The 26,427-nt window shown below is 40.1% G+C and overlaps 1 protein-coding gene and 10 non-coding genes across 12 annotated transcripts; all 11 read right to left on the reverse strand.

The window, feature by feature from the left end:
- Positions 1 to 7: 7 nt before the first annotated feature.
- On the reverse strand, positions 8 to 88 carry Trnal-aag. The gene has a single exon. It is a non-coding gene; the product is annotated as a tRNA-Leu (tRNA).
- A 437-nt stretch (positions 89 to 525) lies between these two features.
- On the reverse strand, positions 526 to 607 carry Trnal-aag. Its single transcript has one exon. It is a non-coding gene; the product is annotated as a tRNA-Leu (tRNA).
- A 433-nt stretch (positions 608 to 1,040) lies between these two features.
- Positions 1,041 to 1,122, reverse strand: Trnal-aag. Its single transcript has one exon. It is a non-coding gene; the product is annotated as a tRNA-Leu (tRNA).
- Positions 1,123 to 1,558: 436 nt separating this feature from the next.
- Positions 1,559 to 1,640, reverse strand: Trnal-aag. Its single transcript has one exon. It is a non-coding gene; the product is annotated as a tRNA-Leu (tRNA).
- A 437-nt stretch (positions 1,641 to 2,077) lies between these two features.
- Trnal-aag lies at positions 2,078 to 2,159 on the reverse strand. The gene has a single exon. It is a non-coding gene; the product is annotated as a tRNA-Leu (tRNA).
- Positions 2,160 to 2,593: 434 nt separating this feature from the next.
- On the reverse strand, positions 2,594 to 2,675 carry Trnal-aag. Its single transcript has one exon. It is a non-coding gene; the product is annotated as a tRNA-Leu (tRNA).
- A 6,387-nt stretch (positions 2,676 to 9,062) lies between these two features.
- Trnal-aag lies at positions 9,063 to 9,144 on the reverse strand. Its single transcript has one exon. It is a non-coding gene; the product is annotated as a tRNA-Leu (tRNA).
- Positions 9,145 to 9,581: 437 nt separating this feature from the next.
- Positions 9,582 to 9,663, reverse strand: Trnal-aag. Its single transcript has one exon. It is a non-coding gene; the product is annotated as a tRNA-Leu (tRNA).
- A 436-nt stretch (positions 9,664 to 10,099) lies between these two features.
- Trnal-aag lies at positions 10,100 to 10,181 on the reverse strand. Its single transcript has one exon. It is a non-coding gene; the product is annotated as a tRNA-Leu (tRNA).
- A 439-nt stretch (positions 10,182 to 10,620) lies between these two features.
- Positions 10,621 to 10,702, reverse strand: Trnal-aag. Its single transcript has one exon. It is a non-coding gene; the product is annotated as a tRNA-Leu (tRNA).
- A 4,910-nt stretch (positions 10,703 to 15,612) lies between these two features.
- LOC124264299 lies at positions 15,613 to 25,057 on the reverse strand. Of its 2 annotated transcripts, none has more exons than XM_046699044.1 (4): positions 24,810 to 25,057; positions 22,051 to 23,102; positions 21,400 to 21,446; positions 15,613 to 19,515 (listed from the first exon to the last, which is right to left on the reverse strand). In XM_046699044.1, exons 2-4 carry the CDS (start codon positions 23,084 to 23,086, stop codon positions 19,360 to 19,362), a joined length of 1,239 nt encoding a protein of 412 aa, XP_046555000.1. In that variant the 5' UTR covers positions 23,087 to 23,102; positions 24,810 to 25,057; the 3' UTR covers positions 15,613 to 19,359. The 2 variants fall into 2 exon arrangements, with proteins under 2 accessions (XP_046555000.1, XP_046555009.1); XM_046699053.1 differs by lacking the exon at positions 24,810 to 25,057 and adding an exon at positions 24,703 to 24,803.
- Between the last annotated feature and the right edge of the window lie 1,370 nt (positions 25,058 to 26,427).

Raw genomic sequence — 26,427 nt, forward strand, 5'->3', positions numbered from 1 at the left:
AGAATTGTGGCAGCGGTGGGATTCGAACCCACGCCTCGAAGAGACTGGTGCCTTAAACGAGCGCCTTAGACCGCTCGGCCACGCTACCCATACGGACCTCAGCCCTGATTCTATTCAATTGTTTCAGATAACTCCTACACTACTTGTCGGAACTTGGATATACATCACATGTTATGCTAAACAAATTCGGCAATTTCTAAGTACATTGGAACCTTGTGCCATGTCCATCCCTGACTCCAAAAATGTTCAGCAGATGGATTCTGCTTTTCACCTCCTCCTACCACAAAAGCTGGAGTAAATAGACCACGAACCTCAATGTTAATTTTTCTCCATTTCTGGCCGGAAATAAGACTCTTTTCTAGGGCTTCAAGCTTCTCAGGTGATATTCATTTTTGGTGTAAATCAAGAATTGACAAAAGCGAACGATAGCAAATGTATATTCACGGGACAATTACGCTCATGATTGCCCAACCCGCGATTGCCATTGTGACTCGATTTCTCCAGATGGAGAATGCAAAAGAATTGTGGCAGCGGTGGGATTCGAACCCACGCCTCCGAAGAGACTGGTGCCTTAAACCAGCGCCTTAGACCGCTCGGCCACGCTACCCATACGGACCTCAGCCCTGATTCTATTCAATTGTTTCAGATAACTCCTACACTACTTGTCGGGAACTTGGATATACATCACATGTTATGCTAACCAAATTCGGCAATTTCTAAGTACTTGGAACCTTGTGCCATGTCCATCCCTGACTCCCAAAATGTTCAGCAGATGGATTCTGCTTTTCACCCTCCTGCCACAAAGCTGGAGTAAATAGACCACGAACCTCAATGTTAATTTTCTCCATTTCTGGCCTGAAATAAGACCTCTTTTCTAGGGCTTCAAGCTTCTCAGGTGATATTCATTTTTGGTGTAAATCAAGAATTGACAAAAGCGAACGATAGCAAATGTATATTCACGGGACAATTACGCTCATGATTGCCCAAGCCGCGATTGCCATGGTGACTCGATTTCTCCAGATGGAGAATGCAAAGAATTGTGGCAGCGGTGGGATTCGAACCCACGCCTCCGAAGAGACTGGTGCCTTAAACCAGCGCCTTAGACCGCTCGGCCACGCTACCCATACGGACCTCAGCCCTGATTCTATTCAATTGTTTCAGATAGCTCCTACACTACTTGTCGGGAACTTGGATACACATCACATGTTATGCTAACCAAATTCGGCAATTTCTAAGTACTTGGAACCTTGTGCCATGTCCATCCCTGACTCCCAAACTGTTCAGCAGATGGATTCTGCTTTTCACCCTCCTGCCACAAAGCTGGAGTAAATGAACCACGAACCTCAATGTTAATTTTTCTCCATTTCTGGCCTGAAATAAGACCTCTTTTCAGGGCTTCAAGCTTCTCAGGTGATATTCATTTCTGGTGTAAATCAAGAATTGACAAAAGCGAATGATAGCAAATGTATATTCACGGGACAATTGCGCTCATGATTGCCCAAGCCGCGATTGCCATGGTGACTCGATTTCTCCAGATGGATGAGATGCAAAAGAATTGTGGCAGCGGTGGGATTCGAACCCACGCCTCCGAAGAGACTGGTGCCTTAAACCAGCGCCTTAGACCGCTCGGCCACGCTACCCATACGGACTTCAGCCCTGATTCTATTCAATTGTTTCAGATAACTCCTACACTACTTGTCGGGAACTTGGATACACATCACATGTTATGCTAACCAAATTCGGCAATTTCTAAGTACTTGGAACCTTGTGCCATGTCCATCCCTGACTCCCAAACTGTTCAGCAGATGGATTCTGCTTTTTCACCCCTTCTGCCACAAACGCTGGAGTAAATAGACCACGAACCTCAATGTTAATTTTCTCCATTTCTGGCCTGAAATAAGACCTCTTTTCTAGGGCTTCAAGCTTCTCAGGTGATATTCATTTCTGGTGTAAATCAAGAATTGACAAAAGCGAACGATAGCAAATGTATATTCACGGGACAATTACGCTCATGATTGCCCAAGCCGCGATTGCCATTGTGACTCGATTTCTCCAGATGGAGAATGCAAAAGAATTGTGGCAGCGGTGGGATTCGAACCCACGCCTCCGAAGAGACTGGTGCCTTAAACCAGCGCCTTAGACCGCTCGGCCACGCTACCCATACGGACCTCAGCCCTGATTCTATTCAATTGTTTCAGATAACTCCTACACTACTTGTCGGGAACTTGGATACACATCACATGTTATGCTAACCAAATTCGGCAATTTCTAAGTACTTGGAACCTTGTGCCATGTCCATCCCTGACTCCCAAACTGTTCAGCAGATGGATTCTGCTTTTTCACTCCTGCCACAAAGCTGGAGTAAATAGAACCACGAACCTCAATGTTAATTTTCTCCATTTCTGGCCTGAAATAAGACCTCTTTTCTAGGGCTTCAAGCTTCTCAGGTGATATTCATTTCTGGTGTAAATCAAGAATTGACAAAAGCGAATGATAGCAAATGTATATTCACGGGACAATTGCGCTCATGATTGCCCAAGCCGCGATTGCCATGGTGACTCGATTTCTCCAGATGGAGAATGCAAAAGAATTGTGGCAGCGGTGGGATTCGAACCCACGCCTCCGAAGAGACTGGTGCCTTAAACCAGCGCCTTAGACCGCTCGGCCACGCTACCCATACGGACTTCAGCCCTGATTCTATTCAATTGTTTCAGATAACTCCTACACTACTTGTCGGGAACTTGGATACACATCACATGTTATGCTAACCAAATTCGGCAATTTCTAAGTACTTGGAACCTTGTGCCATGTCCATCCCTGACTCCCAAACTGTTCAGCAGATGGATTCTGCTTTTTCACCCCTTCTGCCACAAACGCTGGAGTAAATAGACCACGAACCTCAATGTTAATTTTCTCCATTTCTGGCCTGAAATAAGACCTCTTTTCTAGGGCTTCAAGCTTCTCAGGTGATATTCATTTTTGGTGTAAATCAAGAATTGACAAAAGCGAACGATAGCAAATGTATATTCACGGGACAATTACGCTCATGATTGCCCAAGCCGCGATTGCCATGGTGACTCGATTTCTCCAGATGGAGAATGCAAAAGAATTGTGGCAGCGGTGGGATTCGAACCCACGCCTCCGAAGAGACTGGTGCCTTAAACCAGCGCCTTTTTTTTTTTTCATTAAAATATTTATTCACATGATTGGATAATTAGAGGCGCAGACAGTGCTCACACTACCACCTCAAAAATAAAATATTTATCACAGAGTTTGGGTGGTAGTGGTTAACATATCAATTGTAAAGAGAGAAAGCATATTCATAAGTATTTTACAATTTACAATCCACATGTGTACATGAATAAATATGAAATGTATTTCATTCAGCTCTAATACATGCACTTCTACAGATGTAATGAACTACGTATTGTTCTAATCTAAAGGTGGATTGAGAATAATCTCATTTCCATCTAACGATATGAATGCATTGCTCATGACATATTTTTGAGTGAAAATGTGTGATTGATTTGTTTTCGAATATTTATACAACAACAGGCTAAAATGGCGTTTTATCAATGATTTGAAAAATGCCCTCATGTGAAATGAGATTGTGTTTTGGCTCAATATAACTCTCCTTTTAAATACAGCAAGACGATAAATTGACAATACAATGTCCATGAATGATTTACATGACAACTTCTTTTCTGGTAAGAATCCAAACAATAACCAGAGGGATAACTGTCCAAAACTAAATCCTGTATCCTGGCACACATCTGTCAACATTTCAGTCACCAGTTCTTGCAAGGAAGATAACTCTTTGCAGAAGATGAATAGATGTAAAATGTCTTCTGTTTCACTTTGACACACTGGACAAACATCAGTGTTTGACAGTCCAATTTTAGGAGTTTATCATATGTGAAGACAATATTATGAGCAATTTTGAAATCTAACTGTACGGAATCTGTTGATTTATCTTTTCCCCATACATTCAGCCAAATATCTTTCCAATTGATATCTAAAGCAATTTGATTCCACCAAGAGATAGCTACTGGTTTCTTGAAATGTTTTTCCTGAGAACTTCATAACAAAATTTTGTTGTAAATAAATCAACAGACAGATCCTGTTCATCAACAGTGCATATTATGTTCCCTGAGGGGGCTTTGTGGCAACCTCTGATAAAATTATCTTTTCCACTCTGATGGAAGCGCTAATAAAATAACCCCATAACATTGTTGTATGGTACTAATATCCATCTCAGGTAAGGTGTCATGGACTATTTTCACAATAATGTGTCCAGACATGAATTTTTGGAATGACTTCAAAACAAATATGTTTGATACAAATAATTCCACTTGAAATAAACGATTGAAACATAAGAGTTTTCCATTAAATGTAATTAATGGATTTTTAAATAGTGGCTGATTCATGATGTCTTCTACATTTTTAAGTAATGGTCTTTTTCCTTCGTTCAATTCATTCCATGCAGCTAATAGTTCAGCATAAAATGGGCTTATATTCTGTAAATAGGTTTTATCATATTCAAGAGATAATGCATAAATTCCTAAGTTCATTGTCAAAAGATGTGACATAAAATATACAATGGTTTGTTTCCAAATACAATTGAGCTGGCAATTGACAAAGACTCTCAGCAATTTCAGCCTCAATGCATATTTTCGTAAACGTAAATTTGGTATATTAAGACCTCCATCTAAACAAACACCAATGCATGTATTGTGTGCTATTTTGGCAGTTTTATTGTGCCACAAAAAATTCCTGAACAATTGAGTGAATTTATTCTCAACCCAATACGGAACAGGTTGTACAGTGAACATATACCACAAACGAGAGCTCATCAAGATATTAATAACAATGGCTCTGCCTTGTAAAGTAAGTTGTCTGCGAAGCCATGAATTCAACAGTGCTTGTATTTTGTCTATTTTCTTTCCCCAATTTAATGTTTCACACATTGCTTTGTCCATGCCAAAATAAATGCCCAGTATTTCTATACAATCCCTCTTAACTTTAACCGGAATTTTGATTGAAAAATCACTAAACCTATTTTTACCCAATAACAAAATTTCAGATTTTTCAATGTTGATTTTTGCACCTGTTGCCTCACAATATAGGTTAACTGTACTAAATGTTTCAAGGACAGAGTTAACATCTGAGACAGTAATTGTAGTGTCATCAGCATGTTGGTATATTAAAGAGTTAATATCATTGCTGATGCTAATTCCATGAATATCAGGATTATTTCTGATGATTAAATTCAGTGGCTCTGATATCAAAACGTATAGCATAGAACTCATTGGATCCCCTTGCCGAACTCCACGGGTTAGTGTGAAATACGGTGTCAAATGGCCATTGCACTTCACAGAACTCTTTATATCAGTATATAAGATCTCAATCCATGAAATGAATAAATCTCCAAAGTTAAATTTCCTAAGAATTTGAAATAAATATTGGTGTGAAACCCTGTCAAAAGCTTTTTCTTGATCTATTTTTATGAGATATGAGTCATCATTACGATTATTGATAACATCAATAACATCTCGAACAGAGTGAAGGTTGTTGGCTATGTCTCTTCCTGGTACACAACAAGATTGTTCAGGGGAGACAATTGAAGCCATGACATTTCTCAATCTCAACGATAACACTCTTGATATGAGTTTAGAATCTACATTTATCAATGAAATAGGTCTATAACACTTAATGTCTCTCTTGTCTGCTTTCTTTTTATAAAACAAACTGATAATACTCTTTTTCATGGAACGAGAAAGATTATGTTCTTTGTGTATACCATCCACAACTTCTAAAAGAAGGGACATAAAATATCCCAAAACTTTAAATAAAACTCAACAGTTAGCCCATCCGGGCCAGGTGATTTATTCTTTTCATTCCTTTGAGTGCCACTGTAAGCTCACTCTGAGAAATAGGTAGGTCACATGAATTTTTCTTCCTCAGAAAGGTTTTTTTTTTTCAATGTTATCAATGAGGCCCTGTTGTTTTACTAAATTACATTGCTCGGCATTAAATAAGGATGAGTAAAATTGCTGAGCAGTATCCAAAATATCCTCTGTGCTCCTGGCTATCGTACCATCTTCCTTGAAGAGTGATGTTATTGAATTAGCCTGTTGTTTAGTTTTTCAAGAATCAGAAAGTAACTGGTGTTTCTATCTGAATCCAGCGTGCACTGTGCTTTTGACCTGAGAATGGCACCCTTGCATTTATTATTCTCATATATCTCAAGTTCATTTTCCAATGATTGTAAATCAGTAGATGTATAGCCAGGAATGGAGGATATTTTATGATATTCAATTCTAAGCTTATTTTGAATTTTGTAATAATCAGCTTTTGCTTGGTTGCCTTTTTTAGATGCCTAAAATCTGGAAAATGTTTTGAACTTGTATTTTAAGTTATCCCACCATATCAATGGCTCTGTTTTAAGTAAAGGGCACTGTTTTGCCTCCTCTATTAATGCAATAATTCTTAGGTAGAATGTAAAATCTTCCAGAAGCTGATTATTAAAAATCCATACCCCAGGACCTCTTTCTACTGAAGAAAAGTCCAACCTCAGTGCAACTATGCTGTGATCACTCACAGAATAGTATCTAATGTAACTGTTTATAGCGCTTGTAATAAGATCTCTTGAAACAATTATGAGATCAATTCTAGATTGTTTAAGAACTCCTAACACATACTGCATTCTAGTAAACTCTTTTTGTCATAGTTTTATACCTCCATATATCAACAAAGTTGTTATTGGTGAGAAAATTGTTTAAAACGTTGCTACTTTGAATGTTAAACGATGTATTATTTATGCCCTTATCAAGTAAAGGATTTATTATCTCATTAAAATCCCCAGCACAAATTAAATGTTCTTTTTCAATCCATTTTCTTAAATTGTTGAAGAAATGTATTCTCTCCTTAATCTCATTTGGGGCATACACATTTAATAAACTCACTGTTCTATCTTCAATAGATAAAGAAGCCTTTATTATTCTTCCATCTTCATCTTTTTTAAGCATCGTAACTTTTTGCTCAAAACCAGTTGAGACTAATATCGCTACACCTCTTCTGTCATTTTCTGCATTAGAATATAAAATAGTTCCTGGCCAAAAATGTTTATATTTTTCTATATATTCATCTGACCAAAAGGTTTCCTGCAAAAATGCAATATCAACGTGAATTCTGAATTAGTGCAAATACATTTTGCATTTTAGCTATATCACGGAGTCCATTTACATTCCATGACCATATTGTGACCATTACAATAAAGAGAAATAGATGGATAATAAACAACATTATGAGGTTTCCATAACACTTTTCGACACACCTGATAGTTCTCTTCTGTCGTTGACCTTTTCTGCTTTCTTTTTCTTTTGTTGGTCTTTTTTGCTTTCTCTCACTTTATTTTTCAAGTCATTGCTATGTATTACTGTGTCTGTTAACTTTGGCTGTAGTTTGTGCCTTCTTGCACGTTTACGTGAAGAAATTGTCCACTTAGCATGTGTCACAAGTGTTTGTTGAATGTCTTTATCATCTTCTGTTATGTCAAGTCTATCTTGAGACAAAGCGTTCTTGTCCGTGCTGTCATTGTCCTTCTCCTTGTCACAACTAGGAATGATCTCAGAAGACGGAACTGCACGTGGATGTGCTTCCTCAGCCTTTCTTTCCTTTTCTTCTCCTTTTGTCTCTTCCTCTTCATTGTCTTTTTCTTCTTCTGGTCCATCTGTATGGTTCTCATTTGACTCATGGTCCAGAGGAACCTCATCCCAAGATTTCGTTGGGGCTAGCTCTCTCTCCAGCTCAGATTCAGAAACACTGATCTGATCGTTATCTTCAACATCAGAGAAACAGTTGCAAATATCAATTGGACGAAAACATATATCGCAATTGCGTTCCTGTTTTCTTTCTGCATTGCAATTTCTGGCTATATGCCCTTGTCCATTGCATTTAAAGCATTTGGTATTTGGGCAATCTTTGACCATGTGGCCCCAGAATTGCACTTGAAACATAAACGCTCTTGATTGTTATGTATAACTCTAAAGTACCTATATCCATCTAGGGTGTTAAATCCCATAGAATATGGTAATGAGGTGCACTGAGGGGGAAATACAACCCGCACATATCGTGTTCCGTCAAAAATGTTTGTGCCTTTCAGAGTCCTGTGTTTGATATCACTTTTCATTGTTATTCCTCTTTTGATGAGAAGCCTTTCAATTTCTACATCATCAATGTAAGGCGGAGATGTAAAATGATACCACCACGCTGTCACTGTGAAGAAGTCTAAATGAGATGTGTTGATCTCCTATGACCAAGTCATCGGTTTCTGCAAGAATCCTTGCTTCGGTAGTATCTGGGACTGTTACGTCATAGCAATCGGTGCCTTTCAAAACACATGCCCACACATCAGATACATATTCCACCAATGCATTGGATAGCATAGTTGCACTTATAAATTTATTATCTCCAACATGAACTTCAATTGTGCAGTCTTTCTGATACTTTCTTTTTGATTTGATGTCCGCCATTTTGTATCCAGTCGGCAAGATATCAACAAGAAAGACAAAGTCTTGAGCACGCACCAAAGTGCTTGCTAATACGGCAGGTTCACCTACAATTACATTGTGAATGTTCTCCTACCTTCTAAGCACCGAATTGAAATCCAGACGCAAGTATAAACGATGATATCCGAGAAAATCTATCACTCTCTCACCAAATTCGGCAATTTCTTAGTACTTGGAACCTTGTGCCATGTCCATCCCTGACTCCCAAAATGTTCAGCAGATGGATTCTGCTTTTTCACCCCTCCTGCCACAAAAGCTGGAGTAAATAGACCACGAACCTCAATGTTAATTTTCTCCATTTCTGGCCTGAAATAAGACCTCTTTTCTAGGGCTTCAAGCTTCTCAGGTGATATTCATTTCTGGTGTAAATCAAGAATTGACAAAAGCGAACGATAGCCAATGTATATTCACGGGACAATTGCGCTCATGATTGCCCAAGCCGCGATTGCCATGGTGACTCGATTTCTCCAGATGGAGAATGCAAAAGAATTGTGGCAGCGGTGGGATTCGAACCCACGCCTCCGAAGAGACTGGTGCCTTAAACCAGCGCCTTAGACCGCTCGGCCACGCTACCCATACGGACTTCAGCCCTGATTCTATTCAATTGTTTCAGATAACTCCTACACTACTTGTCGGGAACTTGGATACACATCACATGTTATGCTAACCAAATTCGGCAATTTCTAAGTACTTGGAACTTTGTGCCATGTCCATCCCTGACTCCCAAAATGTTCAGCAGATGGATTCTGCTTTTTCACCCCTCCTGCCTAAAACGCTGGAGTAAATAGACCACGAACCTCAATGTTAATTTTCTCTATTTCTGGCCTGAAATAAGACCTCTTTTCTAGGGCTTCAAGCTTCTCAGGTGATACTCATTTCTGGTGTAAATCAAGAATTGACAAAAGCGAACGATAGCAAATGTATATTCACGGAACAATTACGCTCATGATTGCCCAAGCCGCGATTGCCATGGTGACTCGATTTCTCCAGATGGAGAATGCAAAAGAATTGTGGCAGCGGTGGGATTCGAACCCACGCCTCCGAAGAGACTGGTGCCTTAAACCAGCGCCTTAGACCGCTCGGCCACGCTACCCATACGGACCTCAGCCCCTGATTCTATTCAATTGTTTCAGATAACTCCTACACTACTTGTCGGGAACTTGATACACATCACATGTTATGCTAACCAAATTCGGCAATTTCTAAGTACTTGGAACCTTGTACCATGTCCATCCCTGACTCCCAAACTGTTCAGCAGATGGATTCTGCTTTTTCACCCCTCCTGCCACAAAAGCTGGAGTAAATAAACCACGAACCTCAATGTTAATTTTCTCCATTTCTGGCCTGAAATAAGACCTCTTTTCTAGGGCTTCAAGCTTCTCAGGTGATATTCATTTCTGGTGTAAATCAAGAATTGACAAAAGCGAACGATAGCCAATGTATATTCACGGACAATTACGCTCATGATTGCCCAAGCCGCGATTGCCATGGTGACTCGATTTCTCCAGATGGAGAATGCAAAAGAATTGTGGCAGCGGTGGGATTCGAACCCACGCCTCCGAAGAGACTGGTGCCTTAAACCAGCGCCTTAGACCGCTCGGCCACGCTACCCATACGGACCTCAGCCCTGATTCTATTCAATTGTTTCAGATAACTCCTACACTACTTGTCGGGAACTTGGATACACATCACATGTTATGCTAACCAAATTCGGCAATTTCTAAGTACTTGGAACCTTGTACCATGTCCATCCCTGACTCCCAAAATGTTCAGCAGATGGATTCTGCTTTTTCACCCCTCCTGCCACAAAAGCTGGAGTAAATAGACCACGAACCTCAATGTTAATTTCTCCATTTCTGGCCTGAAATAAGACCTCTACTTTTCTAGGGCTTCAAGCTTCTCAGGTGATATTCATTTCTGGTGTAAATCAAGAATTGACAAAAGCGAACGATAGGAAATGTATATTCACGGGACAATTACGCTCATGATTGCCCAAGCCGCGATTGCCATGGTGACTCGATTTCTCCAGATGGAGAATGCAAAAGAATTGTGGCAGCGGTGGGATTCGAACCCACGCCTCCGAAGAGACTGGTGCCTTAAACCAGCGCCTTAGACCGCTCGGCCACGCTACCCATACGGACCTGAGACCTGACTCTATTCAATTGTTTCAGATAACTCCTACACTACTTGTCGGGAACTTGGATACACATCACATGTTATGCTAACCAAATTCGGCAATTTCTAAGTACTTGGAACCTTGTGCCATGTCCATCCCTGACTCCCAAACTGTTCAGCAGATGGATTCTGCTTTTTCACCCCTCCTGCCACAAAAGCTGGAGTAAATAGACCACGAACCTCAATGTGAATTTTCTCCATTTCTTGCATGAAATAAGACCTCTTTTCTAGGGCTTCAAGCTTCTCAGGTGATATTCATTTCTGGTGTAAATCAAGAATTGACAAAAGCGAACGATAGGAAATCATCATTATATGTTATGGTACAAGCTACATGGGGACAACTTCTCTTACGGTGTACGAACTATGCTGGTCGACAGCTGTGATCTATACGCAGCAGATGCACTGATCATCGGAGAAGCTAAAACTAGTGTTCAAAAGAAAGTATACAGTATAAATGAACAACTGTTTAATTTTAAAAGAGTATTAAATTCTACAGCGAATGTACACAATTTCATACAAAGTCGAAAGTACGTCAGCCGGAGGTTTCAAATGAAATATTTCCGTGCTTCAAATACTCAGTAACACCCGGAAATTGGCCAACACATGATGTTTATCGACATTGTGAACACAAAAGTAAACCAAAAGGTCCACACGTTTTTGTGTCTGCACTCATTGACATCGAGTACGGGTACAGCAGTGAAATGTCATCAGCCGACCTTCTCCCATGGTAGCATCTGGAACTGCTCATTTGTGACGTCATTCAGACTTTACGTCACAATATGATTTGAATGACGTCGTCACAGCTGACAACGTAACAATACAGTGGTGTGAGCAATGTTTGTACGTATTAATACGCAGCGAATTTCCGGGAATCGAATACCATTCGATCATGTTTTTCAACCAAACAGACTGAAGAACACAGTGACTTTTGGTTTACAATTTCTATTTGTATGCATCGACCTTTCGCGATTTTAATCTATGCGTGAGTGTAATGCTTTGTTAAATGCACGAACATGAAAATCCTTCCTTGAGATCTATGCATAGTTTCACGAAGTGTTTGTGGCCAGCTGACCTGTTCACTGACAGACATACCACACCTAGGTCACGGAAACATAGCTGATCAAAGCCAGCGATAACCAGGGTCAGAAGTGTCTAACAGTAACACCCGTTCCTGGCGGAGACAATAGAAAAAAATATCAGAATATTGTCAGCACAACCTGAACAGATAAACGTATAGTTTCACTAAGCATTCATTCTTCACTGTGCATTCCTTCGTTAAATAATGAGATATAGAAATGATGTTCTATCATAAAAATACAGAGTCTGAAGGAACTGACATACAACAGTTTTGTATTTAATCGTGGTATTGCAAATTTCCAAAGTTTTCGACAAATGAGAGAGCCGTTTACCTCATTTCCAAAAACACAATAGCGCAAATCAGTATAAAGTCCAAATGTGTCGTTCATATAACTTCTAAACTACAGTTATAAGTGGCAGTCTCTTGTCTAGTGTAGAATCGGAGAAAACAAAACTTTAAAAATATCACAAAGCAAAACGGTTTACGATTATGTCAAATTAGTGGCAGAACCCATGCTGTGAAATTAGCTATAGTTCGGTGTGTCTGTTAAACGTTACACGCGCGTACTTTACACATCTACTACTTGTACGTCATGAAACCACGTATCTGGACGTACATTGTACTACATGTACGTCATGAAACCACGTCATCTGGACGTACTGTGCACATCTACTACATGTACGTCATGAAACCACGTCATCTGGACGTACTGTACACATCTACTACATGTACGTCATGAAACCACGTCATCTGGACGTACTGTACACATCTACTACATGTAGCTCATGAAACCACGTCATCTGGACGTACTGTACACATCTACTACGGCATCTGGACATACTGTACACATCTACTACATGAAACCACGTCGTCATGAAACTACGTCATCTGGACGTATTGTACACATCTACTACATGAAACCACGTCATCTGGACGTACTGTACACTACTGCATGTACGTCATGAAACCACATCATCTGGACGTACTGTACGTCATGAAACCACGTCATCTGGACGTACATCATCTACTACATGTACGTCATGAAACCACGTCATCTGGACGTACTGTACACATCTACTACATGTACGTCATGAAACCACGTCATCTGGACGTACTGTACACATCTACTACATGTACGTCATGAAACCACGTCATCTGGACGTACTGTACACATCTACTACATGTACGTCATGAAACCACGTCATCTGGACGTACTGTACACATCTACTACATGTACGTCATGAAACCACGTCATCTGGACGTACTGTACACATCTACTACATGTACGTCATGAAACCAAGTCATCTGGACGGAGCAGGAGGCGCTGCTCAGTTTCCGGCTCAAATCAGTGTCGAGTAATTTCGGCTGAGGCTTCCCCTACAGGTCTATTCCCTGCACACCAACCCCGTGGCTGAGAGCACTCGCCCGTTTTGGCCCAAATGACACCACGGGGTCAAATCACGCCCCTTACTATTTCCCATGTTCATATTTGGTTGATGTTCGTGTATGTTTGTCTATGAATGTACAGATTCACTGAAGGTGTGTATGGGTGGTGACCTGCGGTGGACGCACTGCTTGGATGACACACTTGCCCACCAAAGTGTCTACTTCATGTGTTGGAACCATTCCTCTCTCTGAAAATGCGTTCTGTGTGAACAGATATTTTGCACACGGGATATTAAACGGTCCTAGTTTGCAGACAAGAATTCTAGGAGCTTACGGTCTTGTTAAAAGTTTGTTTTTCGTCTGAGATAAAGATGCACCCTCTTTGCGAATTCCTGATGTCATCACTGATCTTGAGTGATCCATTCAAATAATTCTTCACTGCTAGTTTACATTTTCAAGCCCAGTTTGAAACGTCTCTTTGGAAAATCGAGACGCGTCATTCTTTTGCATTGATTTCATGCACATCTACCTACTGCACAGGCGTGGTGGGGTAGCCTAATGGTTAAAGTGTTCGCTCGTCACGCTGAATACCCAGGTTCGATTCCCCACATGAGTACAATGTGTGAAGCCCATTTCTGGTGTCCCCCGCCGTGATATTGCTGGAATATTGCTAAAACGGCGTAAAACTAAACTCACTCACTCACTCACCTACAGCACATGTTAACAATCGGCATTTGAACAAACAGCAGCTACCTTTTCAAGTAAGCAGAAGGTCACATGACCATCCATATGCTTTAGTAGTACTGTGTGCCAAATTTGTGAACATAATATATAAGACCAGATGCTTGTTAAGATTTTGCTCATCTGTGGACATGACGATATTTTGGAAGGTGACAGACACAGACAAAACCTTCAATCTATGTCTTAAGACAAACAGCATGCACAATTACACAATTACTCATTTTATTCAGTTCTTTGTCAGTCATATTTTACATTGCAATGAACACGGCGATGTTCTGTAAGTTTTAATCATGTTTGGTGGAATTCATCAAGTGAAAATCGTGCTCGTTAGCCTTGTGTTTCTACATGGCGTATATGTTAACGTCAAAAGTTTATAACATATAAAAATGTCCTCTCTGACTTAACAGACACACTATCTTGTTGAGGAATTAATGCCATATATACATACTCCCCATCAAAAGTTTAGACTCACTAGTGTAAATGTAGCCACTTACTTCAGTCAACTGATCTAAACTAGATTTTGCAAAATATTCTATACAGTTTAAGCGTACTGTTGACACATGAACTGTATTGTAAAACAAATTCATAACGTTAAAAAGTTTATTGTCATGAGTTACATAAATGATGAAACTCACTGAAAATTGGCGAATTCTTAACAAAACTTTACACCAAAACGTAGCTGTTCACATGCACGATATTTGCACATGCTTTTCAGCAAGTTGATGGATGGTCCTCGTGCAATTCAGCTGCATAAGGTTTGCAGTTGGTTCCCCCAAGTTAGTGGAGAAATTCATCTTCGATGTAACCACATGTATATACATAACATATAGTGAGTGTTTTAAGTGAGTCTAAACTTTTGATGGGTAGTATAGATAAATTGATAAATTACGTCACTATCATGAATATACTTTTGTTCAACTTTGTTTTATTCAGACCATAACTAATTCTATGAAGCATTAAGATAACCCAGTGAAAAGATCGACGTATATGAAACTATCGAAAATGAATTGGGCATTTGCGACAGGAAGTTTTGCATACAACGGAGTCGAATGCATGTAATGCAGAAAATATAGTACCGTTCTTCCAAGGTTCCAATATTCCAACATTCAACCACGATGTCACCAAACAGTTGAAAGAAAATTAACTCATGATTAATCGAGTAGAAACTTCTGATCATCAAGCAGGTTTACATCACTAAGCAGGCTAATTGTGGTTAGATCAGCTCATGCTATTTTACATAACTAATGCTGAACAGAATACAACTGTGAACCACAACACGACAACAGTAAATCAAGGGCAAACAAAATATCGAATGTAAACATCGATGTTCCGCTTCTTTGTCGATACTGGATAAGGGACCGTTCATAATGTATGGGGTTGGGGTGGGGGTAGGGGTAGGGGATGATGATGATTTTTATGCAGAATGACACCCCTCCTCAATTCTACATACAAAGTAAATAACCCCCTTGCTTATCATGTACAAAATCAATTACCCCCCCCCTCCCATATTTTTAAGCATATTTTTAAATATTTTTGTGTACAAAATTGATGACCCCTTCCTCCCCAGAACAAAATGGGTGAACCCCCTCCTAAAATCATCACACACACGCACGCACGCGCGCACACACACACACACACGCACGCACGCGCGCACACACACACACACGCACGCACGCACACACACACACACACACACACACACACACACACACACACACACACACACCAGCCGTCAATTATGAACGGTCCCTAATACTGTCAGTTTGTACAACTGTTGCTATGGGGTCGTATAGCAGTGATAGACTCTTATCGCAACCATACTCCTGAAATCCGACGGGTATTGGGGGCGGCACCATAGACACATAGTTCCTACAGACAAAGTTATACACAAACGGTTACTTTCAACATATTATTTTTCGACAAAATGTGATGTTGGACGATGTGGATGCTGCAGGTAATGCCTGCTCTGTCTGTCCCAAACTTGCTGAATTAGGGCCAGCATCGTTACTCATGGAATATTGCTGATACTACGTAAAACCAAATACACTCACGCGCACAGAGAGATAAGCTATAATCATAAAAATTCAGTGAAATCAATTCCATACAATACACATTCTTGCAGTATATCTACGCAAACATGGAAATCCTAATTTACCTCTTCTCAACACAAAAGCACACAATCTTAGACAAAACTTCTTGTAAGTAAATAGGAATATCACCAGTTATCACATGTCACAAACAGTTGAATCACAGTATCTGCCTAAATACATTATATCACAACTTGATCATTCATATCACAATACACACATGTACAGCTTTGTGGTATAAGTAGAAGGGGCTGTTTGTTGTCGTGTGTTGTTTTCATGGGGACAATATAGGGATATACACGTGGATAACATGTGTACACGGAGAAAAACAGGCACAGGTGGATGCAGGTGGTTTAGACGCAATCAGTTTTGTCTGCTGACACAACAGATGATGCCTAATACCTGGTCACATGGTGATAATGTCTAAAATGGCGTCGTTTATGTGTTGTCTCTCATGGGTACCTAACTCGTTTATTACTATGAAATTACACTGGATTACAACTCACCTTCTTACAATTACAAACACACATCGTTATGAAATGTTGTTGCGCCAACGCGTAAGCACATAATTGTGTCTGTGTCTATGCTTGCTTGTATCTGCATGTTTGTATGTGTATCTACCCCTAAACACGCACAAACACACACACATGAACCACAGGCACACACGTGTTTGTGCGTGTGTGTGTCTTTGTGTGCAAGCGTGTGTGTGCCAGGTAATATCACTATTTGATATCGATTCACAATAACCACATGCTCACGTTGAAGTCGACATCGTACTGCCGACTCTTCTCTTGACAGAGGTTTCTAGTGGATGTGGAAAGGGTTTTCTCGTTTTTTATGCGTGTGTGCATGTGTGTTGTGTCTGTGCCTGTGTGCCTGTTAGTGAGTGTGTGTGCCTGTTAGTGAGTGTGTGCGTGTGTGCCTGTTAGTGAGTGTGTGTGCCTGTAAGTGAGTGTGTGTGCCTGTAAGTGAGTGTGTGTGTGCATGTGTGTGTACATGTGTTTGCGTCTACTGTATATATGATTTTGCTTCTGTCGTGTCTGTGTTGCATAAACCCATAAATCGTTGGTGCAAAACATACATACACATGTAAACATCACTTCCCTACTGGCAACCTTCTACAATATCATGTTATCATCAATGCCAATGGGAGAGCACATTGCGTGAAAATTACTTTCGTTTCGAGCAAGGATACAGGTGTTTCATACAGTGATAGCTGTACACGGGATTGTTCGTGCGTGAAAGCTGGACTAGTTTTGTACGAACCAGATGACACATTCCAGGGATAAATGTGACCTGTATCCTAGTCAACAAGTTTCACCTGGACAAAGCCGGCTAACAGTCACTGACTGCTATACAACCGGCGATAATCAGGCTGTTTACTGGGGTGTGCAGTTTTAATATACCTGTCGTCTTTAAGTGTTCGATCAATAAGTAAATATATGATCGCCGCACATAAAGTAATAAACGCTCGTTTATAGTGTGAGTGAAATACATCGGAGAATGTAAGAATACTGCGTAAAATACTTGCAAAACACACAACAACATTGGTATGACAGGTTCACAGAAGTATGTGGTTAATAGAATGTACATCGGCTGAATGTGAGAGGTGCTTACTGTGCCCCAATACGACACATAACATGTATAGAAGTAAATATATCTTTAACGTCATGTCAGCTTTGATATCAATAGTTTCCGTAAATACTGTTAGTCTGTGGTCAGTCATATAGCAGTTGAACAAGACTACGTTGTGTGTCTCAACCGCCTGATGACTGGACACAGAAATGAATACTGTACAAATATTTTGTACAGATAATGTTCTTCTGAAACTGTGTAACTGTAAGTAAGATACTAGAACTGTGTTAACCTTTCTCACGAAACACACACTCTGCAAAACCTGCCCCTCGGGAAATAGTAATGGAAAGGTCTCCACGCATACTTAACGATATTAATCCATACCGAATACTCGTCAGTGCGGAAGTCTGTTTACCTGGATACGCTTTGTTCTGGATTAAAAAGGTTTCAATGAATACGTTCTCTATATTGCTGGAGAAAAATAAAGGCCACCAGTTGCTGGTTTCACAAACATGTCATTGGAAATTATTCAGCCAGAGGCTTTACAAATCCTCATAACTACTCTCGAAACGTAATATTTAACTTCTTAATAATTGTAAGTCATGGTTCCATTAATATTGTTCATATTATTCACCTTGTATTTCGAAAGACTCCCCAGTGTCTAGATAACAGAAGTATACCCAAAACACTGTGTCCTGATACGATCAATGAATGTTCTTCATGAATAGACACACACTTACACAGTAAGCGTGTAATTGTCTGAATTCAATAACGGATGAATGATACATATCAAAATGTAATAGTAATATATAACAAATCACAGTAACATGTACTAAAGTATTTAGAAATGTTTTCACCTAGTACGAGGGATGGCCGAAATGTTCCGAGCCTATGATGGACTGTATTGATGAAGTGCCCTGTCAGTTCTTTCATCATGTTTGGGAAAGGTTGGAAATCTGGCGATGCCAAAGCTGTTGAATACAGTGAATTCGCTGACACAGAACTGTGCTCAGATGAGTTTTCTACAACGTTTAGTGGCGATGTTTGGATTAGCATGAAACAGGTCTTTCATGGCAGTCCACCGATAGCTCTAGGATTCCTTTGGAATACGAGAAAACCACCGTCATCACTATACAAGTTGATAAACAGGCTGCCTTCTTCGGTGGAATAATCCTTGGACGTTTCCGCTGCTTTGACTATACACTCTGGCTGACAGTGGCGATCAGTGGTTACTAACCGTTTACCACAGTCAGTTGGGTCTGCTTTCGGCGTACGTTCTCACGAGACAGGATGAACTTAGAGCTTGCCTGATCAGGAGTCAGGAGCCTTGGAACTAAGCAAAAGTCGTTGGAACATTAAGGGAATACAAAGGTCGACTCTGATATCTAAGGTGGTTTTCCATTTTGAACTGTGGCGTGGGCTGGCATTGTAAAACCGGCAATTGTCAGACTGGCAAAACTGGCCACACACATGTGAATGCAGGTTGCTACATACGTACACCACTCTTGAATGCAGCGGGAAACACCACCCCGCCTCATCCACAGAGAGTACATACTCACTGTGATGCCTTTAGAAAGGTGTTGCCTGACAGTACATTTGATTCACATGCATCGCAAAAACAATTTCTACTTACAGCCTGCAACTGAATAGTGTCAACTATGCCCCTTCACAGCTTGGCTCAGAATGTTTCAGCCACCCCTACGGAACTCGCGTTTCAATAAGCATCTTTTCCATGAAGGTACATAGTCTACCTGCTGTTGTCGGTGTATACTTGTAAAGCTACCAGTGCTACAATACTGAACAGAAGATCCCGCGGCAGCAGCAAGAGTCCGATGGGCAGGAGGAACAGGGCTATTGTCACTTGCAATGTCCACGACCTGCTTGCAGGGGAAACCTGGCGTCTCTGAAACAAGATGAGTATAAACAAGTATAAACGAGTATAAACAAACTATACGAGAACATAACAAACTATACGAGAACATAACAAACTATACGATAGCATAACAAACTATACGAGAACATAACAAACTATACGAGAACATAACAAACTATACGAGAACACAACAAACTATACTAGAACATAACAAACTATACGAGTACATGAGTACATAACTATACGACAACATAACAAACTATACGAGAGCAAAACAAACTATACGAGAACATAACAAACTATGCGAGAACATAACAAACTATACGAGAACACAACAAACTATACTAGAACATAACAAACTATACGAGTACATGAGTATATAACTATACGACAACATAACAAACTATACGAGAGCAAAACAAACTATACGAGAACATAACAAACTATACGAGAACATAACAAACTATACGAGAACATAACAAACTATACGAGAACACAACAAACTATACTAGAACATAACAAACTATACGAGTACATGAGTACATAACTATAAGAGAACATAACAAACTATACGAGAACATAACAAACTATACGAGAACATAACAAACTATACGAGAACATAACAAACTATACGAGAACATAACAAACTATACGAGAACACAACAAACTATACTAGAACATAACAAACTATACGAGTACATAACAAACTATACGAGAACACAACAAACTATACTAGAACATAACAAACTATACGAGTACATGAGTACATAACTATACGACAACATAACAAACTATACGAGAGCAAAACAAACTATACGAGAACATAACAAACTATACGAGAACATAACAAACTATACGAGAACACAACACACTATACTAGAACATAACAAACTATACGAGTACATGAGTACATAACTATACGAGAACATAACAAACTATACGAGAACATAACAAACTATACGAGTACATGAGTACATAACTATACGAGAACATAACAAACTATACGAGAACATAACAAACTATACGACAACATAACAAACTATACGAGAACATAACAAACTATACGAGTTCATGAGTACATAACAAACATTATCCAGTTTATCACATGCTTGCAAACATTATTCAAATAATTAGACGATATACACGATATTTGTTAACCTATCTGGTTGTTACATAAAGAGTAATGGTAATAAGTGACTCTGGGGTTACTGATTACATTATGCTGAAGCATGATTGTGTAATCCATTTCCAGCATAATTAAGCAATCACTTAGAATGGAAACATGGTACACGAAACATTAAGATGTAGTCACTGACTCTGGAGATACTGGTTAAGATAAATGATTCAAGCATAGTTATGAAATGGACTCTGGAATCAAAGACTCAGATAAATACTTCAAACATCGTTATGTATTCAGCGAGACTGCATAACTTTGTGACTCGTACATTAGATTCGTTTAATTAGAAGACTCTTGACCCCTGTCTTATCTCATGCGCATATGGTTCATCTGTAAGGAGACGATCAGACTGTGACCACAGTCTGTTGTCAAATAAACATGACCCTATTCACTAATGGCGAAAGGCAAAGTATATCTATACTTTACCATTATTGTCAGTAGCCACATTGGACTAAAATTACTCTCATTAGTTTCTACAAGACTTATTAATAACAAACTTGCATTTATAATCGCACACTCCAAGGAAGTTCTAAACATTTATGTTGTACATCTTTTACCGTCGTTTGACAGTAATGCAGTAGTTTGAAGGGGAAAGGAAACCGGAGGTGTGGCTTTCATTACTGCTCCAATACTCCCGGGAATCAAAGAATTTTATTCTGCATGTCATCAATGTGATACTGGTTCTCAGGTATAAACATCGCTAGCACAGTTCTGTTTAAACACAGAAGTTAACTGACCTGGGAATGTAGAGTTTTCTGAGTTGTGGAGACCAGCAGTTCAGCTTCTGTAACATAGCATATCATCAGCGGTAAACGTGAGAATCCTGGGATACAATCCTACATCGAAAGTTTGTGTATAGAATCTAATTATGTAACACCAGTTGTGTCAACCTCGTGACCGGATTTGTATACGCATATGTGTGAAAATACCAGTCTCACGTCGCCTTAAACGCCCAAGGTTGCTAACTGCAAGATCCTAAAATTGTACCAAACATGTTACCATATTTTCCATTCATCCAATGTAATGATGATATTAAAGAACCGTTAAATACAAAGACTGCTTAAGAGAGGACTACCAACAAGGCTTGAACATGTCCATAATTCTATGACAGCACCATTGTACGATTCCAACTGTAACATGTAAATCTCACGTGGAAAACATCTGCTATTTAGAACAAGGATACGTTCATATATCTGTCACAATCTGGTACTGCCCTCAACTGGTTTACATGGCCAGATTCCATCATCAACATGCCTGACACAGCTTGGGTATTGCTGGGAGTTCGGTATCGGTGTAGAATAACATCTATTACACACAGATGATGATGTAACTTATTCAGTTTGGAATTCTACAATAGTGTACTAAAGACAGATACCAAACAGACATACCATCTCGGTCGCCGGCGTGTAAACTTTCAAATAGTTTCTGCTTGGTACTGGTTGCTGTATTAATGGATTTCCTATCTTCTGAAGTCGTAGCACCATCAGAACCAGTTGCATAGCTATCCTGAGTCTGCCAGTCATCATCCAGAAACACGGAGTTCCTTTGTTCACTCAAAGACACATGTTCTACTGTATCCACAGAAGATGTGCTACCCATCCCAGAGGAAGAAGGAAAGAAATTCTCGTCAAATTGCATGTTTCGTTTAAGCGTAGAATCGTCTTTCGGCGTTCTTAAATCGTCCTCTGGATTTCCTTTGGAATTGTCCGAGTGATTCTCATTTAACATTGTCTTTGTAATGTCTTCATTTGAGAAATCAGCCACGCCCTCAGAACCAAGGGATGTGTCGGTTATACCAGCAAACAGAAAATCTATTTCATCATCTAGGTCTGATTCGGAACTGTCCATCGGCATAAAAGTTTCTCGTTCCAGTGGAATGAACGGTCTGAGAATCTCAAGTGACCTTGACCTTCGACGAGGACTCGGTGTGACGTCAGGGGATTTCGACACTTGAAGTGACATATACTTGTACGTTTTGTCATCCTGGTTTTCAGCAGACTGAGGAAAGCTGTTATTAAACGCCCCAAAATTGAACCCTTCGAAGGAGAACGCTTGCAACCCTTGGTTGCCTGACGTGTCACCAATATGTGGGAGGCTGTTTGATCTCTTCAAGCGAGGACCACTAGTTCTCTGCCCACAAACACATCCAATCTGACGTCGGAAATCCGGTTTTTCCAGCTCATCCGCAATGTCTGGATTGTCGATTCGAACAAGTTCAACAAGTGTTATTCTGGCTAATTTGTTTTCTTGGAAGTTGAGAGAATGTAAGAGTCCTCTCCACTTGATTCCCTCGTTCATTGACGACTTCTGCAAGTCATGGTATATGTCCTTAGACAATAAACCGAACTTGTTCAGGGACTTCCCTACTGGCATGATGTCAACCGTTGACGCCAGTTCACACATCACACACGGGTTACGATCCATTGTTTTGTGATTCAATCTACAAAGGAAAAACGCATTTTTATAATATCTCCAACTTACATATTGAACATTTACATAAATAAGTATTCTGTCACATGTGCATACGAGTAAATAACAAATCTCAGATTTAAACATGAACACATGTGGTGATATCCTGGCATAGGGTGTCGCAATTTTGACGTGCATATCTGCGTCCCTTAGCGTCTGAATACCCTGAATTATGATACCCCTTTCGTCAGTACTATATCTTAGCTCATGGTTCTGTTACCAACTACAGCACACGCGGTAACTCTTTTCGTCCTCTGTCACCTAGTCTGTCTCACAGTCACTGAACTGGGGAACGGTGGGGTTGCCTTGTGGGTAAGGCGTTCGCTCGTCACGCCGAAGACCGTGTTCGGTTCCCCACATGGGTACAATGTGTGAAGCCCATTTCTGGTGTCCCCCGCCGTGATATTGCTGAAATATTGTTAAAAGTGGCGTAAAACCCAACTCACTCACTCACTCACTCACTCACCGGAATATTCTCCCTTCTGCCCATCCCATCCATCAATGCTAAACCCCTCAATGAAGCAAGTCTGGATTTCCCCAGGTTTTCAATTTAAATGAAAATATTTGTTTCTATCAAAATTTTATATATTCATGCGTTAGTCTATACGTCACCTCGAACTCAATTCTATTAAGCTGACTACGCTGCGGTAAACCAGACAGCGAAACGACTCTAATTTTGTCTCGATTGTCGAAACATATCTTATTCAATTTGAAATGAGAATGTAAATTTGTGTCTTTTTAAATGCACCATGGCCTTTCGGTAGCTACATATGTTTAAATCCGCTCACTCATTGTGTATTGAATCGTTACAGTCGTGTATAGAGACCGGATGTTTTGATCACAGCAGGTGTATGATTAAGTCTTACCTCGAGGTAATGATGTGACGCCGCCATTATATATAGTTATACACAATCGTATCGCAGAGACGTCGACAATGCCTACAGATGTATAAAAAGAACCATCGATGCATCTGCACACATGCATGTATACACATGCATACACACTCACGCACGCACGTACGCACACACACACACACACAAACAGCGACACACTAAACGCAGTAGATTTATTAACGGTACGTAATACTGATTCAGGAGAATTATTACAAGGGTGAACGGAGAGATAGTTGAACACATGAAGCGAACACATGTTACATAATTAACTATACATGTATATGCAAACTGATAGACAGGTGTGCTCCTGCAACTATTGTTATACCGTTGTCGGTGTAGCTACCGCCACAGATTGTATACCGTCTGTCATGTCACTCTAACTTCAGTGTCGTTATCAGTTTAATACCTAGCCTCACTCACTTGTGTGTCAGCTATTTCTGGATTATAAGGGGGTCCTGGTCTTACAGGACCATGGTGACACAGGCAGAATACCGCAGTTATGTGTCACAGCGGTTGTGCTTTCACGGCCTTCAGTTGACACTAAAGTAAACATCATGATCATCCGGCCTCCCAAGTAATCGAGACATTTAAAATACGTAATGATTACCACGTTAGTTACACTGCTCAGATGTGGTCTTGTTAAATCCTGTGGTTATACAAATACACTTGAAATCTTACCTGTCGTTAAACGCTGTCCTTGGGCATATTTAACCCCAATGTCTGGTAATTCAAACGATCCCCGCGAGTACGGTGACGAACAGTTTAACAACAATGCTATTTCTTACCTCACTCGTCCTGGATAAACGGCGCCAAGTAGGTCAGCTGGAAAGTGAGGGGAGGAAAACACTCCCCTGTATGAATCCTACTCCCGATGTCCCCGCTGCTAACTGTCGCACTGTTTCAAATTTACTGACTCACTCGGTCAGTAGAAATACTGTGTCAAGATAGATGTGTTCTGCCATTGTAAGCTCAGGCAGTGGTGTAGCTCCAGCCCGCCGCTATGTACATGTCTACTGGGTTCAAGGGTGCAAGTTCGGGGGTGAATGTGTGGTCTATTTATTTGTCCTGTTCACCGCACAGTTTTGATTTATAACGCACTGAGTTTATATTGGACGGCTACAACTCACAGAGCGCCGGGGTTGATAGACTAACAGCTAATCTCTGAAATGAACATATTTTACAGAAAATAAAAGTTTTTAAATTAAAATCATAACTACAATAAAAAGGAGCCCAGAAGTTGTGGAAATGTAGACTTACCACATTTTCAAGACTTGCGTGGGCTTCTTGGATATATTTGCTTCAGAGTATTTTGACAGACTACGGTGTTGACGGATCAAAATAAATGATTTTCGCGAAGTGACAATATGAAGGGGGTTTGAATTTCAGCGCATCACAACTTCATATGTTCGATTAACGTTTTTGTTGCAATTGAAAAACGATATCACATAGATTTTCATTTTAATATCTGATTACGAATTAAAGCTAACATATAATGTATACGGCATTACGATTTATGGGATAAATGAAAAATCCCGAATCTTGTTAATACAAATTATTTGACATTGGATAGCAGTCCGAATTGACGGTGTTTCAGTGATACAGTTATGTAAAGACTTCTCGAGACAGTCATGTATACCAGACATAAGAGCAGTCTATATAATATGTTGAGACGTAGCTGGTCAAAATTCTTCGAGCGTGGGTTCGAATCCCAGGATTTCAAGGATGTCATTCTTGGACAGACAGTACCACGTGACTGACGGTACATCAGCATCACGTCGGTCTTTCTTTTTTATCAAGCTGTCACGCTGTCAAGACATATCTAAATATTTGATTTCCATGTAAAGGTATCCATGTTTTTGTTGACAATGGTCGGACAGCTAAACTCGCTGTGTGCAAGCGGTCATCACGTAACTGTAGAAGTAAGTGCTTTTCTCAGCTGACATCACTATGCACTCGCAGTTTTAGTTTGCTTAAATGTTGGTTGAAATATCAGCCACAAACACACATGCATATATGCATATATATGTATGTATGTATGTATGTATGTGTGTGTGTGTGTGTGTGTGTGCGTGCGTGCGTGCGTAGGTATGTGTGTGTGTGTGCGTGCGTGCGTATGTATGTATGTATGTATGTATGTATGTATGTATGTATGTATGTATGTATGTATGTATGTATGTGTGTGTGTGTGTGTGTGTGTATGTATGTATATGTATGTATGTATGTATGTATGTATGTATGTATGTATGCATGCATGCGTGTGTATGCGTGTGTGTGTGTGTGTGTGTGTGTGAAAAACACATCCACATACACACATGCATGTTGACACATATACACACAGCCCTTGAGGTTGTACCTGCAACAGTACTACTGTTACTTTACCCCTTGTAAAACTTCACACAGAAA

The sequence above is a fragment of the Haliotis rubra genome, unplaced genomic scaffold (assembly GCF_003918875.1).
Source record: "Haliotis rubra isolate DU_JTF1 unplaced genomic scaffold, ASM391887v1 Scf1205, whole genome shotgun sequence".
Taxonomy (NCBI): Eukaryota; Metazoa; Mollusca; class Gastropoda; order Lepetellida; family Haliotidae; genus Haliotis; species Haliotis rubra.